The sequence below is a fragment of the Pinus tabuliformis genome, chromosome 3_1 (assembly GCF_031772625.1).
Source record: "Pinus tabuliformis cultivar Carrire ecotype Pingquan chromosome 3_1, CPIR1, whole genome shotgun sequence".
Lineage (NCBI taxonomy): Eukaryota > Viridiplantae > Streptophyta > Pinopsida > Pinales > Pinaceae > Pinus > Pinus tabuliformis.
Genome location: NC_142301.1, coordinates 935,646,832 through 935,666,615, shown reverse-complemented (window position 1 = coordinate 935,666,615; position 19,784 = coordinate 935,646,832). Strand labels below are relative to the sequence as shown.

Sequence of the window (19,784 nt, the reverse complement as noted above, 5' to 3'; positions counted from 1 at the left end):
TCATGTACTTAGGGCTTCCCTTAGCCAAGGAAACAATCAAATCTGAGATTTGGGTGAAACTAATCGAGAAATTGAGAGGGAAACTTCAGAGTTGGGGAGTGTATTGGCTTAACTTGGCAGGTAGAACCATTCTCATAAAGGCCATTCTATCATCCCTCCCAATCTATCAATTTGCTACCACTCTCGCCCCGGCAGGCATCCACAAGCACATGGAGCTGATTATCAGAAGTTTCCTGTGGCAAGGAGGAAAGCAAGACACAAAAAAGTTCAGCTTGGTGAAGTGGGACAAGGTCACTCTTCCCCTAGAAAAAGGAGGGCTCGGAATCAGAATACCAAGACTAGCAAACATGGCTATGGGCTATAAATTGGTATGGAGAATTCTCAATGAGAAAGGGACCTGGTGGACAGAGGTCATCAAGAGGAAGTACTTAAATGGGACCAAAAGCAACATCCTCTCAGGAAACATCATTGAAAGACAGTGTACTCCTGTTTGGAAGCTGATAAAAAAGACTCTTCCTCAATTCAAATCTTGCATATCAAGAGCTCCGGGTAATGGCAAGGATATCAACATATGGGAGGACAGGATAATGGGCACGGAGGAAAGGGTAACGCTCATTAACTACAGGCCACTGCAAAGGTGGATGGCAGAGGCAAAGATCAAAACTCTTTATGATATCTCCCTTTGGGATCAGAATTGCTGGACAGGTTGGAGACCTCTCCCCCTCCCTGATGACCTTAAGAACCTCTGGGTTGAGCTCAAGACTTCGCTAATAGGCTCTGCCCCCACAAACAGAATGGAGGAAGACAAATTTGTTTGGGACCCTAATGGGGGTAATTACACGGTCAAAGAGGGCTACAAAGTTTTGCAAAACGCCTCAGCAATTAACAATTGGCCACTTCAGAAAGCAATATGGAGAACTGAGTATCTGCCAAAAGTAAAGCTTTTTAATTGGACCCTTCTGCATGGTAAAATCCTTACAGCTGAAAATCTCAGGAAGAAGGGCATTCAAGGCCCATCAATTTGCTGCATGTGTAAGGAAGCAGAGGAAAGCATTAACCACCTCTTCATGGACTGCTCCTTTGCAAGAGCTTGCTGGAATCTCATCACTAGCCCCCTAAGCATCAACGACCTTCCCAACCAGATCACTCTCCTACAGAAACACTGGGGAAATAGCTTCCCTCAATCCGGCAAATGTAAGGGTCTTGTCAAAAGGATATGGAACAGCATCCTAGCCAATCTCTGCTGGCAGATATGGATTGCCAGAAATAAGTGTATATTCAAGAGCAAAAAGCCAAGTATCTCTAGCGTTCTAGCCAAAACGATGGCACTCATCACTGAGACCATTGAGGCAAACGGCATTAACCAGGCAGACCCGGATCTGACTGATGCAAGAGTTAAAGAGTGGATCAGCAAATTCAAATATGAAGGGAGAACTCAGAAGAAAGAAAACACAGGGAGGAGGAACACGGACTGGAAACTAAGAGGGACTAAGGAAGAAGTTAAAAACTGGATTCAAAATCAAAACCGACCTACCCTCCACTTTGATGGGGCATCAAAGAACAACCCGGGCCAAGCGGGAGCAGGTGGAGTTATCAAGGACTGTCAAGGGAGAAACATAGTTACTTTTGAATGGGGTATGGGCACCATGACAAACAATAAGGCAGAGGCATACAGCCTACTTCTGGGGACCTCCATTGCCAGGAAACTTGGCCTAAGAAACCTATTAATTCTCGGCGACTCTGCTATCATCATAGCAGCAGTGACCTCAGGGAAAGACTTCAAACAAGCAGCATTAAACAATATCAAAGGAAGGATAATGGAAAATATCAGGTCTCTTGGCAGTGCCACCTTCAAGCACATCCTCAGAGCAAACAACGTGGAAGCAGATGAACAAGCGAACAAGGCTACAAGAAGGCAAACAGGCCAAGTTAAGGAGAATGACACAGTTTATGAGAAAGACATCCCCTAAGCGGGCCTCCCACATCGCCTCTCCCAAGAAACCCAGTCACCACAGGTATATTCTCCTCCGTATCTGGCCCTTCCCCAAATCTCCTTTCTGCTCTACCTGGTACCATCGGAAATCTAATCGCCCTCATGACCTGACCATCATCATGGAATTATATCTCTTTGGGATTCATTATATGACCAGCGCAGCCATTCTCAGGGTATGGGATCGTGTCTATCCCCTCCGCACGCTCCTTGCCAGCAGCCAAATCAAATCAACAGACCTCTTCTCTCCCAAGAACAGACCCTTTCAGAATCGTCCCAGGCATATGCGGATCCTCCATGGTCTTATATATTGCAGTCGGGTCTCAAGTAATCGCACAGTTCTGGGCAAGGCACCGCACCCCCATTGCGACTCCAGTAACAGAAGGCAACCCGCTGAAGGCCTCATCTCTCATCGGGAAGCAAAGCTTCGCAGCGTGCTCTTGGTAACTACAGTTTTATACTCTGTTGGTTTATATTCGCTGACTCTTTTGTTCCTGGATTGCAGTAGTGTCTCAGGTATACCCCCGAAGCTCACTCTCAGGCCTCTGAGCCTGTCGCTCCTCTCTCTTTTGAGCCAGCATCTCAGTGTCATCTCCTCCCCTCCCTCTATAGGCCCGCTCATAGCTCCTCACGGGTCTTCCCAGCCCTCAAGCTTCGATTTTCTGTTTGATAGAATGGCAGAACAGCAGAGTCCATCAGCTGATCAGGCTCAACCCGGCAACCTTTTGGACAACATTTTCAACAACAGGGACTGCACCATGTGCAAGACCCACACGCTCATGATCAACAGCCTGACCAAGCAGCTGAAAGAGCTGCAAGATGATTATCATGCAGACAGGAACTCAAAGCGCAAAAAATTGGACAAAAGGAAGACTGAAATTGAATCATTGAAAGAGAGATGCAGCCACTTGGAGGCGGCCATGGAGCACATCCGCTCCCTTGCCCAGAGTTACCAGGCGGAAGCTTCAACCAAGGCAAGTGTCAAGAATCCTGATGATTCAGTCACTCAACATTTCCCTTAAGGAATGCATTGTAAATTTAGCTGGATAGGTGGTTCCTTCGTAAGGCAATATAGCCGTCTTTGTTTTGCTTTCTGTTTAATCAAAAGAAGCAACGAGGAATATGGGTCTGCGAACCCGCTTTTGATCCTCAGCTTTCAGATACATCTCCCGTATGTACTAAGAACTCTGTAATGCTGGTTTTATAATACATAAGTACCCGACCTTGTTAAAAAAAAAAATATTTCCCCTAAGGCTCACCATGGAGGTGAATATTGGATAAATTATTAAAATCATCCCCACTCTAATCTACCTAATATTCCCCCTTATTTGGAAAAGAATATTTAGACTATATGAAGAAAGAGGTAAGAGTAAATATTGAGTAGATTATTATAACTCTAATCTATCAATATTTCCCCTAAGGCTCACCATGGAGGTGAATATTGGATAAATTATTAAAATCATCCCCACTCTAATCTACCTAATATTCCCCCTTATTTGGAAAAAATATTTAGACTATATGAAGAAAGAGGTAAGAGTAAATATTGAGTAGATTATTATAACCACACCTACTCTAATTTATCAATATTTCCCCTAACCTTTGTCATAAAAGTGATTATTGAATAAATTATTACAATCATCCCCACTCTAATCTACCTAACATTCCCCCTATTAGAAGAAAACTATTTAAACTTTATGAAGATAAAGGTTATTATAATCATGCCACTCTAATCTATCAATATTTCCACGCCTACTATAATCTATCAATATTTCCCCTAACCCTCATCCTGCAAGTGAATATTGAATAAATTATTATCATCATCTCACTCTAATCTACATAATACTCAGAAAAAAATATTTAAACTATATAAAAATAAAAGTTATTATAATCATGCCACTCTAATCCATCAATATTTCCTTAAATATTAGATAAATTATTATAATATTAAATAAATAATTATAATAGCTAAATACATAAAAAGGCATATTCCAAAAAAAAATCTATGAAATATTCCCCACTCCAATTCACAAATTATTATAATCACCGATATTTAGTCGCCTGTAAATGCATTCTAAGTATAATATAAATCCTATTTACTTTCATTCCGCAATAATGAAATTTAAATTTTATAATTAAAACTTAGGGAGGATAATAATAAAATTAAAACTAATTAAAAGATAAATTGTTTAAAATTACTCCATGATGTCATCTTCATTCACCGACTTTCAATATTAATCCCACATTCCAAAACCAGGCACTGATTTTTATCGCATAAACCGTGCCGTTGATGAACATTGAGTTTTCGTGCAAGCACACGTTTCCGGCGCCTCATTTCCTTCCATCCATCCTATAAATTCCCTTTAGCCAAGCGAGTGCGATAGATGAAATTAGGCTTCCCCTGTACATATGTTGTACCGGTTCACAATTTTCGTTTTGCTGGAGTTTTCGACTGCTTCGTTATGGGCTGATTTCACTGCTGCCCCTCATAATTCTGCCATGTCGCAAATGATTTTGTCCGATTAGTTTCCATTTCGCTTCAGGGCGCTCGATCGAATCACCGTAAGTCGACGGTCTCGATCCTCTTTTTTCCAAGGGGGCAAGGGTTATTGTTCAGGGGGATTCAAAATGCCTTCAGTGTACTGGGGATCCGTTCGAATCCCCAGCGAGATGTGCCAGGGTTCGTTCTTCCACGGGGCTGTTTCTTCTCATCGTCTGAAACATTGGAAGGATAATCGTATTACTAGTTGACCCTTAAGTCAATTTATTGAAAAGATCTGGCCGTTCCTTCGGTTTTTACAAAACATTTCCAGAAAGGGTTGCGGTTTCTCCATCAAAATATTAACCGTTTTTCCTACCCATCAAAAACCTACAGCACTCTTCTGTCCTTCCGGGATTTGGTTTTTGTCCGATCTGATCTGGTTCCTCATTCTTGTGAATGCACTGAGGGTTTGATAATTGGAAGATATTGAATTCCGAGAGGTAATTGGGTGTTCGTTGTTTGCACTCAATCTGTTTTACAATAAAGGTGGGTTTACTGTTTAATGATAGTAAAAAAGCGAGCGGGTTACACTTGATTACTGACTGGGATCCAGATATTCGGCTGGCTATAGCTTATTATTGCGTTTTATCAGGTAAGATCTCTACCCCTTCATGTAAACGTCAATTTTCAGAAAGTAATTTCGCAGGATCTATATTTCGAGGGTATTAATTATGAAAGTCCTTTTCCACTCAAACTGCGTACCTCTATTGGACTGAAATTAAGATTTTTGCCACGACAGTTCCTGAATTATTAACTTTGATAGTTGGAAATACGCATTTATTGGCCATCTGATTCGTGATATACCTATGTTGTGTGTGGGGCATGACTAATTTTGTGGCATATTTTATTTCTAAGCATTCCAAACGGGGTTTTCGGTGTCGGTTTTTTTCTCAGTTTCATGCTGCATAGAATGCACTAAGTGCATTTACACAAACCCTTATACCTTTTTCCCCATTGGACTATGTTTTCTGGTATGGGGGGCACCCTAGTATGATTTGCTGCTTTCTGGTTTCATTTTCATGGCATACGAATCGGTACAGCACGATATGTAGGGCAGTTTAATAGAATGGCAGAGGCATGCTAGTGTGATGTTGCTATCTCTGTCTTCATATTCATCGCATATTACAGTTATGCAAGCTTTGCACTGGCTAATTGTAGTCCCAGCTCCATTTTTGCACTCCGCAAAGCACAGTGAGGGTATTTATATACCGTTCGAAATTGAATCTTTTTGAGTCCTGTGTTCTCGCAGGTACTACTTTCTCTTTAATTCTGTTTGGTGTTTGGTGTAGTATATCTCTGCTTTTCACATTGGGCATCTGCACAGTATGACACCTGCTATGCGTGCTGATATTAGACTATTAGCCTTGGGGTATGCTTCCTTGAGGTATGGTCACTTGTTCAGAGCTCTGTATTGGCCACTGCTCTAACCAGTTGAGCTAGCCAGCATTTGCAGACTCTATGTAATTTTATAGCAATGTAGTTTATAGATTTCACATGCAAGTGTAGTGATGCCGAGTATGTTTATTAGCGTTTTATGTTGTCTTTATTTCTTTATTTGACAGTTTCAGTTTTCCTTTTAGTTGGAATGTAGATTTAGTGTTTTTCCCGTTTGTGTGAAGGCTTTATTTGTATCATGGACAGTTATCTTTTACTGTGGTGCAGTTAACTTTTATTGTGGTATTGTGAGTGTAATTATAGTTATATTAAGGTAAACAGGAATTTAGACAACATACAAGTTTTAGGATTATATGTATACGGTAAGTGATTATTCCGTGAACCATATCCATGAGCATTTGTGGCAACTAACCAATTTTTTCATGATTTTCATTAGTCCCCTTAGCACTCATTGGATTGTGAAAGCCCTCCTCAATGCGAATTCCGTGAAACATATCCATGAGCATTTGTGGCAACTAACCAATTTTTTCATGATTTTCATTAGTCCCCTTAGCACTCATTGTATTGTGAAAGCCCTCCTCAATGCGAATTTATACATTCAAATGAGAAGTAAAAAGCCATGCTATAGTCTTTTTCATGGTAAGTGGTTTGTCTCACCATAAGCGGGGATATATGTTGTTCTTGATTTTGATGATTTTGTCTTTGCACCAAGAGAATGATGGTGCCCTTACAACCATGGGTGCAATAGATGTTCTACTCTTTGTTGTTGCAAATTTGCAATGCTACTAATAAAATGAAATGGAAAATAATTTGACGTTGAATATCAGAAAAAAGAGCCCACCTTTTATTAACTAGTGGAAGGTTAAAAAAAAGAAGCTTGAACAATTCCATGCTAACCTTGGCTCTTTTAAAGTGTTGAGAGGCTCACACCTCATTGTTTTATCCTTGATGTCTTTTGATGGATCCTTTACATCACGGCATGACAACTTTAGATGGGACATACTACCATGACAAAATAAAGTGAAATAAATGGAGACAAGTGATCTTTTCCTTTGGGTTTAAAGCGTTTTCTTGTTAGATAATCCCATCTTGGTTCCTTCGAAGGAGAGTGGGAGTAACTCAAGAGAGTCCATTCCTAGTTGAAACATATTTCTCCTTTGATTACTCTTTCAACCTCCCCACCCTTTAAATATTAGTTATTCAAGGGCTTGTTGTTGAGTCCCATTAACACCCCTATTTTAATCTCAATTCTTGATCATTAGAAGGGAGTAACTTTTATTTCCATTTCATTTTCAACTAGGTTATCCATGTTTTTTTAGAGGGAAAAATCAAAATTTTTATTCTAGTAGAATGAAAATAAGGTTTTTCATGTTTATTGACTTCAAGAAGTAAATAGACGAAAGTCCAACATACATCCCATGTGTAGCAGCTTGATATCAATCTTCTCAAAATATGATCTACATCATCTAGCTACTTGAACCTTTTGAGTACATCAAAAAGGAACCCTAGAACTCAAAAAACTGAAGAAAGAAATTATAAGGATATCACTAACTGAAAAAACACTATCTGTGACCCCTTCTAAAGAGAGACAGATTATTGCTAATGATTCAGCCTCTTTCAACAACTTGTCAACTTCTTGATTGAGTTCCCAACGCACATGAGAAAAAGTTATTGCCTTGGAACTCTCAGCTATAACACCTTACTAGATCACCTATTGACATAAGAATACCTAGAATTTGAGTTTGACTGCTCATCTAATTACTTACAAAAGTCAAGTCTCCAAAAATTTTAGGGCCATCATGTTTGCTTATATCAGCCTGTCTATTCCAGGCATTGTTGAAGAAACCCTAAGGAGATGATTTATCATTAACCAGATCACCAATTTTATGCACATGCCTGGAATGTGAAATCATTCTAATTGGCAGTGCCTAGCATGCAGAAGTGACCGAGCACATTTTTCTCAAGTTGAAAAGTGTACTTTTTATATTTAATGACAATATTTATAAAGTTTGGGTCACTTAAGTGATTTAAGTGGGTCCAATGTGAAATTAATTCATGACTGTTGATCTTGAGATAGCCAAACTGATTCTCATCCATTGAGATCTATGGTTAGGGATTTTAGTCGTTAATGAGAAATAAAAAGATAAAAGGGAGAGAAAGAGGCACATTCTGAGTCAAAAGGAGGAAGAGAGGAGGTGAAGAAAAGTAGAGGAGTATCCAGAGAGGGCATGAATCCCAAGGCATTTAGCAGTCAGACTGGGCATGCACTTCAAGGCAGTTTTCAAATTTCAACCATTATTTGCAGGGGTGTACAGCAGCAATTGGCTCGACTTTTAGGGCTGTTCAGCAAGTCTTTGGCACAAAAATAGAGGGCATTTATTACTGAGCTGGTTGGCAGGATTTTTGAGGGACCATACAACAGGGTATTGCTATACAGTACAGTGTGTTTTTCCAGGGCCGTACAGCTGAGAGAAGGGCAACCATACAGCAGGAAAATCAAGGGTGAAAGTGGCTTGGTTTTCGAGATAAGTACTGAGCATTAATTGCTGGAAATTGTATTTGTTGTAAACTCAGAAATTTTCTGTGAGCTCTTTAATAAAATTCCTCTTCTCTACTGGTTTTCCCTTTGGAGCTTTTCCAGGGGCTTTGCCCAAAATCCTGTGTCAAATGTGTGGTGTTTACTGTTCATTTCAGCTGTTAAAGATCAGATTTAGTCATGTGTATTTCTGCTCATAAAAATCAGATTGAATGTGTTTAGTTTAAAATGCATTATTTGTGAAGTTTTTATTAGAGACAAATTAGAGTATTGGCTAATAAATGTTTGTCAAAATTCCTACAAGAGAAAACTAGGTTGTTGGTGAAATTTCAACACTAGACTCTTTCATTTGTGACAATAGATTTAGTGGTTTAGATATGGATTAAGTGTTAACTAGTCATCATTTTGAGAAGCCAATTCCAAACTTATTCTATTTGCACTAAATAATGATTTGAGCACCCTCTACGTGGTACAGTTCATCATCAACGAGTGCCAAATTATGGAGATGATAGTTTAGAGTTGTTCTGGATAAAGGATAATTGAGCTCGACAAGCAACCCCCAACTCTTGTTAAGCAATGATCAGTTGTAGTTGGCATTTGCCTTGAGCACCTTTGACATGTTTGTAGGCCAAATTGAGTGATAATTTAGGTGGTCTTTGTTTTGCAACACAATGAACCAACTTTTGTAGTTCTAGTTTGGTTCAGATTCATTTTGCAGGACAATTGCAAGATCGTGACATTGAAAAACTTGTTAGAGGAATGTGCTCCTCAATGGTCCAAATCAATGGGATCTTATATGTTTTGATGGTGCCAGTTGGTTTGAGACATCAAATTGTAACAACCATGGAATTGGTTCACCAAGAGAAAGCAAACTTCTGATTTGAAGTTTGACAAGTTGGTCCAATGAGATTGACTTTTATTTGATTGCATTGCTAATGGAAAACTATGTTGCACGAGTTTTCGATACATGGGTACTTTTGGTACATGGGAACGAGTATTCGGTACGGCTATAAGTTTTGCCCAAATTTACAGGGAATGTCAAGTTGGGAGCGACAATAATTTAATATATATTAAAAATTGGAATTTAATATATATTAAATTCTTTTTTTTTTTAAATAAAGTGTAAAGATTAAATGTACATACTAAATTGAATTTTTAAATGATTCAAGAGACAACCATAAAAAGTTAAAACCAAAACTAAAAGCCACCCAAATCATATTGATGTTCATACTAGAAAAAAGGCAAAAAGCCTAAAGTAGTACATAATTCAAAATGCCCAAGAGCCAAAATATAGCAACAAAAATACAAAGCTTAAGATGATCATAGAGTATGATCTTCAACATCAAGGAGATCCATATAGGCTTGAGCCTCACTAGGTACTGGATCAGCATCATCATCATCAAATGCAACAATATCATCTAAAGGTGTGCAAATCGATCATGCATTTGGTAAAGGATTGTCATCATCATCTCAATTTGCGCAGCATCTTCAACGTTCACATCCCCATCGCGCAACAGGTCCTTCTAAATATTCAGGTAGCTTCCTTGAACAAAGTCGAAGACTACTATGCACATAAACAAGTTTTTTTGCTCTCTTAGAGGTAAGTCTATTCCTCTTAACAGAGTGTATGAAGCTATAAGTGGACCAATTCCTTTTAGCAGTTGAGGAACTAGCAACTTGAGATAGCAAACGTGAAGCAAGCTTTCGGAGCTCTAGGACTTGGCCCCCATACATTCTCCACCATCCAAGGGGTTTCTTTTGAGCATAATGCTTGATGTCCCTCTTTGCATCTTGGGTGAATGCAGGAGGGCTTAATGTACCAAAATCAATAAATTGCTCCCGTATCACACTTGCTTCATCAACAGTATATATCTTAGTTATAGCATCAAGAAACCCTTGTTTTACCTCTTCATCATCAATAGGAAGAATTCTATTTGGTCTTTCCATATACCACTTTGGATTAAGGGCATATGCAACCATGTGAAGGGAGGTATTGAGTTTAATCCATCTTTTCTCTATCAACTTGTGGATTTCATGGAAAAACTCCAAAGAAGGGTTTCTTTGGTGAATGATGTGCTTTACCTTGCCCACCATGGTATCAATACATTCATATATTTCTCCAAGAGCAGGAGAATTTGAATCAACATACTTGATCAACTCCATAATTGGAGTTGTGAAAGAGACAACATATCTACAATCAGCCCACCAATCCTCATTAAGAAGCATTTCTCTTATCTTCTTCGCTTGAGGTGACTTAGACTCGTTCCATGCATTCCACTCTGAAGAAACAACAATGGCTTGTAAAGATGCATAGACCTCAACCATGCGCTCAAGCAAAATAAAGTATGTGGCATATCTTGTTTTTGCAGGTTTTAAAAAATGCTTCTTTGAATACATCTTGTAAATTGCCAAGGAAGCATGGTGGTTGCAGATGAACATTTGTGCCTCCCTTGCATCTGAAATGATTTTTGCAATCCACTGTATTTTACCAATGTCTTTTAAGAGATTGTTAAGGGCATGTACACAACAAGGAGTCCAAAAGATATGCCTATATCGACTTTGGATCATCAATCCCGCTGCTCTACAAACAAGTGTTGCATCTGTGATGACATGTACCACATTTGAAGGACCAACCTCATCAATTGCATCCTTCAACATTTCAAACATGAAAGTAGCATCCTTAGTTTTTCCACTACAATCAATTGCTTTTAAAAAATAAGGCCCTGTTGGTGATGTGACAATAACATTCAACAAAGGTCTTTGTTGAATATCTGTCCAACCATCCATGACAATTGAACAACCTGATTGAACCCAAGATTGTTTGAGGTCCTCCATAAGTCCATGCATTCTTGTCACCCCTCTATCTAACAATGAAGTCCTCATTTTGTTGTAACCTGGGGGTGCATATCCTGTCCCTGCAACTATGATTTTTCTCACCATTTCTTTATAGTATGGTGAATGAGTGGCATTAAATGAAATTCCATTTGCCATAAAAAAATCTTCTATGGCATCATCTGCTTCATCCCTATGCATGACATTGTACATCTTTTGAATGGATTCACTTACATTAGTCCTCCTAGAACTAGAACCCCCTTGAGTAGTCTCAATTTGGATGTGACTTTGTTCATTCATACATTGGGATGAATCTTCATGTCTACCTCTCTTATTAGGAGATACAATGCTACTATCACATTCATTGCTTCCATTGGCTTTCATGTGAAGCTTAGTCATCTCCATTCTTTGTTCAAGGCTGCATGTGCAACCCTTCACTCCTAACCTAGATATGCCCAAAAGATGATGCCATACTCTTGTATAGCTACCCTTAAAGACATGATCACACAAAGTGCATTTCCATTCCTCACAACCCCCACTATTTTTTCTCTTGTTCTGTGTTTTTTTTTCATGAACTTCATTAAGGGCTTCTTGGAAATGTTGTTTGATTGTTTGTGGGTACCTATTGTTGTCTCTGCATTTTGTTCTTGAACTTGTGGAGGTAATGGGGGTCTCATCTTGCTGTTGTTGTCACCACATTCATTGCCAAACCCTCTATCCATGGTATCAATACTGAAAATTTACATTAAAATACAAAAACAATTAGAAGTAGAATAGAGAACTAGATTTTAAAATGTACATATATGACAGAGATTCATAATACTAATATTTAATTTGCAATGATTTTTTGAAATTATTGAAATTAACATGTCAATAATCAATTGTGATTCATGTTAATCCATTAAAATGGAAATAAACTTAAAAAAAAAACAATTGTCAATAATCAATAACAACATCCTAATTTTACTTTCACAAATTGAATAAAATGACAGAAACTCTTAAATCATCCATTAATGCTTTTGAAAATGCAAATTATAGCAGGGCACTTTTAAAGTAGAAGTCTTAAACGTTTCAAGATAAATTATAAATATTAAAAAATATCGCAAAAGTAGTCAACTGATGGAAGAATTTTTTTTACAGCCACTTCTCAAAACTCAGTAAGTTATTAAATTTTTTAAAACAACTCAATGGAAGCAGTCAAGATGTTAGAGGTGATATATAAGGAAATCTAATCAAAAGCAAACATCAATTGGCACATAGAAGTTTCATTCCATCATATACATGTCTGGCTCCTAAATTAAAATTAAAAATTTCCCTAAATAGTAAATAGTAAATACTAAGTAAATTAAAAGATATCTGGCATTTCACTATGTTGTTCTGAGAGGCTTCATTCTCATCCAGAGAGCAACCTTATAAAATTGTATTCTCTTTAAATCCACAGTTAGATATATGCATCTTGTACAACTATTTGCATGTACAGTTTGAGTGGGAGTTGTAAAACTATTTGCACTTACAGTTTGATTGGGAGTGATGATGGAGAGCAAGGGTTTCCTCATTAAAAAAAGCCACATGTTCAAGTAAACGTTAAGTATCTACACCTGGCAGTCAAATTATTACTACTCTTTTCATAAAGCTGTCACTCCATCAAAAATATATCATAAACATATATGGTTTCCCACTTAAAAAAAACTCAGAGATCTGTATTCAAATAAAAAATCTTATAAGCAATGCTGGAAAAAAGTTGAATGTGATATTGTGAAGCCAAATGATTATGACATGTATATTTCTAAATACAAAGTAACAAAAAGGCGTTCAAGGCTATATTCAAAAGACCAAATGGCGACAAAAGGCAAAGAACGGCCGACAATTATGTGATTTCAAAGGTACGAGTACAAAGTGGAACTTATGGACAATTCCAAGCTAGATAGTGAAGGCACACCTTATAAATGAAAGTATACATCTTAATGTATTTTCATGGCATGTGAATACTCTATAGTTTTGAATATACGCTTTGCAAGTGTAGTCAGTGATATACCAAATATATGCATCACAACAGGCAACTCCATTATACAGTATACTCCATTACACATGGACATATACGCTTCACTGACAAACAAAATATTTGTGATTTCAAAGGTACGAGTACAAAGTGGAACTTATGGACAATTCCAAGCTAGATAGTGAAGGCACACCTTATAAATGAAAGTATACATCTTAATGTATTTTCATGGCATGTGAATACTCTATAGTTTTGAATATACGCTTTGCAAGTGTAGTCAGTGATATACCAAATATATGCATCACAACAGGCAACTCCATTATACAGTATACTCCATTACACATGGACATATACGCTTCACTGACAAACAAAATATTTGCGCTTCCCTCAATGCATTCACGTTCTAAACAAACATAATTTCACAAGTATCAAGAAATCAGAGATCAATACCACGCTGATTCAGAATTGAAAGCTACTTGCGCTGATGGGGAAATTGAAATTCTGAAGTTAGTTTATATCATAGAAACAACTGAGAGCTCATGCTTCAGTTAGAGAGAAAAAAGTGCTGTTCTTTGAAGAAGAGGCCAGTTATTTTGATAGCTAATTTCTGTTGATATATAATTTGAAAATAGTGAAACATAATGCTACATAAGTTAGTCTATATCATAGAAACATAATCCCACACGTTCCAGATCAGCATTCCCCATTGGCACTCGTACCAGAAACTCTGAATTCCCTCATTTCCATGCTCCTGAAAAGCTCTGACGTACCTGAATAAGCTCTGCCTGTTTTTGGAGTGTTTCGTACCAGCTCCCAAGCTCCCAGGAATCTCAGAGATTGGGGTACGTGATCTCCAAGGGTTGGGAGCGGTACCTGTGCGGCATGCAACTTAGATGGAAAACAATGACTCTGTAGTTTGATAATTTGAAATTTTCAATGAATTTTCTATTGAGTTGAATTTTCAAGGAAAATTTGCTTAATACATAAAACACAGCTGTCTTCACCTTTTCATTTGGACAGATTTTGTCCATCAGAATAGTGTTAAAAATTGAGCACAAGTGAGACGCAACAATAAAACTAGTGGAAAAGGCTTTATGCCATATTGAACACATTATATTGATCTCAAGATATGAATTTTAGTACATGAATTTGACCATTCTAGGTCTAAATCTCACTGATAACTCATTAGTGGATTATGGTAACACCTCAGTGAGTCTGAATAATTATACCAATAATTTGTATCATCTTCAATCTGAAACTGCTGAACTGAATTTTGATGAAGATATGCTTGAAAAAATGCCAATATCTTAAGTGAACGGCTGTCATGTTTGGACATTCCCAATGAATAACTGAACTGATTGTTGATTGCCTGTTGAAGGCCAGTTGCTATGCTGGAATTCCAAATGCTTGATTGAATTCTGATTGTGATAAAGACTTTGAAACTTGAAGCCTGATTATCATCATGGATATTGTTGATGATAATCAACAATATTGTTGTGAAGCTGGCACTACATTTTTGCTTTTCTATTTTTGGTTTAGTTAGCTCTTAATTTGTTTTCAATGAGGGGAGTGATAGGGGTTGCTTTTGCACTCCCACTGTGTATTCACATTGGCTGTACTTTTGATCCCATTGGCTCTTTGTGATCATGGTGGTTTTGATCTCTTTGATGTAGTATTTGTATCTGTACTACATTTTCATTTCTAATGTTGAATTAGGTAGCTCTTTCGTCATTTTTATTAGAGTAGTGATAGAATTTGCTCACTTTAGCTGTAATTTTGAGTCCCGTTGACCAACATAGCGGTCACTGGTTGGACGTTATAAAATTATCCTATCTTATCTTTATTATTCCTACATTTATTTCCTTACTGCAAATTGCATTTACTTTCCTAGGCTTTGGCAGTAATTCAGGTGAAGTCTCTTTACCTTGGCATTGTGGAGAAAAATGTAATGCAAACTGTGATGAAAGTAGTGTTGCTTTTGCACTCCCACTGTTTATTCACATTGGCTGTACTTTTGATCCCATTGACTCTTTGTTTGTGGTCATGGTGGTTTTGATCTCTTTGATGTAGTATTTGTATCTGTACTACAATTTTCTTTTCTATTGTTGAATTATGTAGCTCTTCCTTTTTTTTATTATAATGATAGAATTTGCCCACATTGGCTGTATTTTTGAGTCCCATTGACCAACTTAATGGTCACTGGTCGGATGTTAGAAAATGATCGTATCTTATCTATATTATTCCTATATTTATTTCCTTACTGCAAATTGCATTTACTTTCCTACGCTTTGACCGTAATTCAGGTGAAGTCTCTTTACCTTGGCATTGTGGAGAAAAATGTAACAGAAACTGTGATGAAAATAGTGTTTCCTTGATACTCACCATGTGGTGCCTGCTATTGAAGGTGGTTGCACTTGATTTTGGTTTCAAAATGTGTTTTTCAATTGTACCCTATCGAGTTGCCATGTCTCCTGTGAAATCAGACTTTGTTGGTTGTCTTCTGTGAAGACACTGCAGAAAAGGGGCAAACGAGGGTTTTTATTTTCCTGTGAGTAGTATGGACAGATGGCAAAGTCTGACTCACGTCTCATATGACTTATCAGACTTGCATCTATTTGACCTACTCAAACTTGGGGAGTGCGCATTGACTTGGCTGGCTCTGAGAACACTGCTAGTAATGTTTTTAGGTAGTTTAGGGTCGAGCTTAAATGTTTTAACTTCATAGACCATAGAGGGTTTTAGAATTATTTGGACAATTACTGCTGAAGTACTCTTAATTGTTTGAGAACAAATTTTTGTATGTTCAGTGTGAGACTTATATATACCTAGTCCTCATTTAAGGTGATTATTTTGAACTGCAATTTTTTGTTACTTACCAATCAAAACCCATCTTGGTGTTTATGCTTAATGTTGATGCTATAATTCTGAAGTTTTATCCGGGACACTTGATACTGTACTTCCTGATGTATCTATAGTTACAGTATGGAAGGTTTTGTTGATTATTCTGTTCAATCGAAATCATTATCTTTGCTGAAATGACTGTTTGCTCTCCTTTCCCAATGTAAATGTTTTTTGGTTTATCAGCTAATGAATTATGTGCACTGAACTTTGAAGTTTGCAAGCAGTTTCTATGTTTTAGAGGCACTATCCTTGAGTACCTCTTAATTTTTATGCTGGTAAGCTTGGCTTTAGCTAGTCTCCTTTTGTTTCTGAATGTGGCTATCCTTTTCTTGGTAAATCAACTTAAATTAGCTTTTATTTAGGGATCAGTTTTTAACTGGCTATATTTGGTTATTGATGACAGTTTTGACAAGTCATAGACACAATTTTCAAGTGAGTTATTCGATGGATCTTTCTAAGAATCAGCGTAGTCATATGTCTCATAAAGGTGGTAATTTGAACACCGAGGAGCATTCTGAATTGCAAGTTCAATTTCCAAAGGATCTTCTTATTGTAGATGAAACAGGAAATAACAATGCAAATGCAAACATGAAAGATATTTATGTTAATGTAGAAAGTGCCACAAGCAATCCCGCTATTGCAGATGAAAGAAAAAATAACAATGAAAATTCCAGCATGAAAGATATGTACGGTAATGCACAAACTGTCACAAGCAATCCCATTGAAGGTTTGAAAGCAGATGATATGGGGGTTAGCACTGACATGGTATATTTAGAGAATTTTCCAGTAGAAGACTTGCCGCATGCTTTTGAAGCAGGTTTGCATATTGCTGGTGTAGAAAAGCAAGACTGCAATGGCAATCAGAGCCATATGGTTCTCCAAGGTTCATGCAAAGATGAGGCAAAAAAAGTGCATGAAGAATCCCCTCAAAATCCCAAATTAATTTCTGCTGCCTGTGATGAACAATCAAGCATGGAACAGAAGAAACCATCCATGGATTCAGTAGAGTTGGTGGTGCACCAGTCTTTGTCAAAGAGTGCAAGCTTTCCCTGTTCTGTGCAGCTATCTCCATCATCCACTGGCAAATCAAACAAAAAATCTGAGAAGACTGAGAATGTGATTGCGGATGGTGAGGAACATCTTCAATCAAAGAGTACAGTTTACAGTCGGACAATCTCTCTTCCTGTAAGACCATTGTACTTATCTTGTGGCAGTGGTTTTAAATCCATTGGTAGATAATTTTCAAGATTCAATTTGCTTTACAGACTTTTAGATGCCAAGAAAAGTGTTTGCTATATATTTTTTATATGATTTAATTGCACCGAGAGAAGTGAGCTCTTACAGCCCAGGGTGGAGGAGGAGGATGTGTCATGTCACGAGTGTAATGGTAACTAGACTGAAAAGAATACTGGTGTTTGACATCTAATTTTAAGAAAAAAATAAACTAGTGTAGATGCATCATATCTCTAGATCATTCAAGTGGGTAGAGGTTTGAACCTGATTTTATTGTTAAGTAGATTTATGCAAGTAGCTTACTATTGTTTAATCATCTTTGGGTATTCTTTCTATTGTTGGCTAAATTACTGCATTTCTGTGTGTTCTACTCTTCAGTCTTCTTTCAAAATAAAATCAGCAATGCGAGGGGGCCAGGAACAAAATGGTTTGGGCCCCAGACCCAAACTCTCTGTGAAATGGGCACCTGATGTTCAAGAACCTCAGATCAGTTCTGTTTCTCATACTGTTAAAAATCATCGGTGGCACCAATCAAAAAAGAAGGATCGCAAGCACAGGCACAAAGGGAAATCAAGTCATACAAGTGGAAGCAATAAAAATGACAAGAAACATCATTCCAAGCGAAGCTACAATAGCGATAGTGGTCGTTCAAGGTTTATTTGTTTAACCATTTGCTGGATGTGTGCTTTATCTGTGCTTGTTGTAATCACTTTTTCCACCATGCTGTGCGCCTAATTTCTTGAGAGTGGTCTTTGCAGATTGTGGTCTTCATCATATGAGAATAGAATGTTGGTAGATGTTTGGGCTTCAAGGAACTCTATGTTAGTGCTTGATAAAACTATTGGTTGGGAGGCTCCTATGTTCAATATGAAGATGGAAGAGGATGATGTTCTGCTCAATATGCCTGCCAAGCATTCCTGTGGGAAAGGGCATAGTGATTTTTTAGTGAGAGGGTCGTCAGATGCCGAATTTCCATCTCAAGGTTTCAAATGTGCCAGTCTCTTTGGGCATGCTCTCCAGAATAAACACATTACATATGCTGAAGCTGTATGAAAAGCATTTGGGTGGATCTTTGTCCTTCCGATGGATGTTCTGATCACAGGCTGTTTAGGTTATTTTATTATTTTGAAGATGAATCTCTTTTGCTCGATGTGGTCTGAAATGTCAATGAAAGATGCTTTATTTTAGATCTTAGCTATGTATAGAACGTCAATGGACTATGTTGCTGTCAACAGATCCGTGATTTCTTAATTCACATAATGCTGTTTGTAAGTCTTGTTTCGGGAACATGTGTGTTATGTGGTCATTGGATTATTGTTTCACAACTATAACAAACAGAAAAACACATTCCATATGCTGAAGCTGCATGAAAAGCATTTGGGTGGTTCTTTGTCCTTCTGATGGGATGTTCTGATCGAAGGCTGTTTAGGTTATTTTGTTATTTTGAGGATGGATCTCTTTTGCTTGATGTGGTCTGAAACGTCAAAGAATGATTCTTATTTTAGATCTTAGCTATGTATAGAACGTCAATGGACTATCTTGCTGTCAACAGATATGTGATTTCCTAATTCATGTAATGCTGTTTATAAGTCTTGTTTCGAGATCCTCCATGTCACGTAGTAATTGGATTATTGTTTCACAACTATAATGTATTTATCTTTTTGTTTCATCTTTTTTTGGCATAGAAAGTATCTTGATGACAATGAAAGAGGTGAAGTTCTCGTTGTGGTTAGTTACTCTGTCACGAAAGGCGCATAGAGAATAAGATAGGAGATATCAGCTCTAACCAGGGGTCCCATTCTCTAAGAAAATGACTCACCAGTATATGCAACATTTTAATAAGAACCAAGGAATGGCGTAAGGATGCAAGCATCTTACTCTACTGCCCTTCTGGGGCTATCAAAATAAAAAAATGACATTCTAATTCATGCGGTCTATGTGGGATAGGTTTATTAGTTCTTTGTTGGTAATCTCATCCGTCAATGATTACACAATAATCTAGGAAAGTCTGAAAGCTTCATATATATTTAAATATATATATGCATGTACCAAGTGAAGTGAGATTAATGTGCAATTTATTTTTCCTGAAGTTGCTATATTTGTCTATGGGCTATGGAATTTGGTGTTTTGGATTACATGTTGGTCACATTCTTCTCCTTACCCTTCTCCGTTCATTACCATGTCCATGTACGAAACTTGGAAGAGACAGCTGAAATGATTGATAGGTGATGATTGATGTTAGTAAGAGAGCACTGAGATTACTGGGAGATGAAAGTATATTTATATTCCATTACTGAATATATATATTTTTTTAAATTAGACTGATTACTGATTACACTGGTTATTCCTCCGCCGAGGA

At 37.6% G+C, this 19,784-nt stretch overlaps 2 protein-coding genes across 4 annotated transcripts; one reads left to right on the top strand and one right to left on the bottom strand.

Annotated features, from left to right (window-relative positions):
* Positions 1–4,279: 4,279 nt before the first annotated feature.
* Positions 4,280–18,779, top strand: LOC149190844 (uncharacterized). 3 transcript variants are annotated; one of them, XM_089412291.1, is made up of 5 exons: positions 4,280–5,121; positions 16,406–16,467; positions 16,596–17,377; positions 17,804–18,078; positions 18,184–18,779. In XM_089412291.1, the coding sequence occupies exons 3-5, from the start codon at positions 16,637–16,639 to the stop codon at positions 18,476–18,478; spliced, it is 1,311 nt and encodes a 436-aa protein (XP_089268417.1). In that variant the 5' UTR covers positions 4,280–5,121; positions 16,406–16,467; positions 16,596–16,636; the 3' UTR covers positions 18,479–18,779. The 3 variants fall into 3 exon arrangements, with proteins under 3 accessions (XP_089268417.1, XP_089268416.1, XP_089268415.1); XM_089412290.1 differs by having other exon boundaries at positions 16,376–16,467; XM_089412289.1 differs by lacking the exon at positions 16,406–16,467.
* LOC149190845 (uncharacterized) lies at positions 9,949–11,697 on the bottom strand. Its single transcript, XM_089410603.1, has one exon. It carries the CDS (start codon positions 11,695–11,697, stop codon positions 9,949–9,951), a length of 1,749 nt encoding a protein of 582 aa, XP_089266729.1.
* Positions 18,780–19,784: the final 1,005 nt, after the last annotated feature.

Bases quoted from the DNA above. Each gene is read 5' to 3' on its own strand.
- LOC149190845 (XM_089410603.1), bottom strand. From the start codon at position 11,697: ATGGAGATGACTAAGCTTCACATGAAAGCCAATGGAAGCAATGAATGT.
- LOC149190844 (XM_089412289.1), top strand. From the start codon at position 16,637: ATGGATCTTTCTAAGAATCAGCGTAGTCATATGTCTCATAAAGGTGGT. The intron at 17,378-17,803 runs GTAAGACCATTG...TCTACTCTTCAG, and splicing joins GTCGGACAATCTCTCTTCCT to TCTTCTTTCAAAATAAAATC. The intron at 18,079-18,183 runs GTTTATTTGTTT...TGGTCTTTGCAG, and splicing joins AGCGATAGTGGTCGTTCAAG to ATTGTGGTCTTCATCATATG.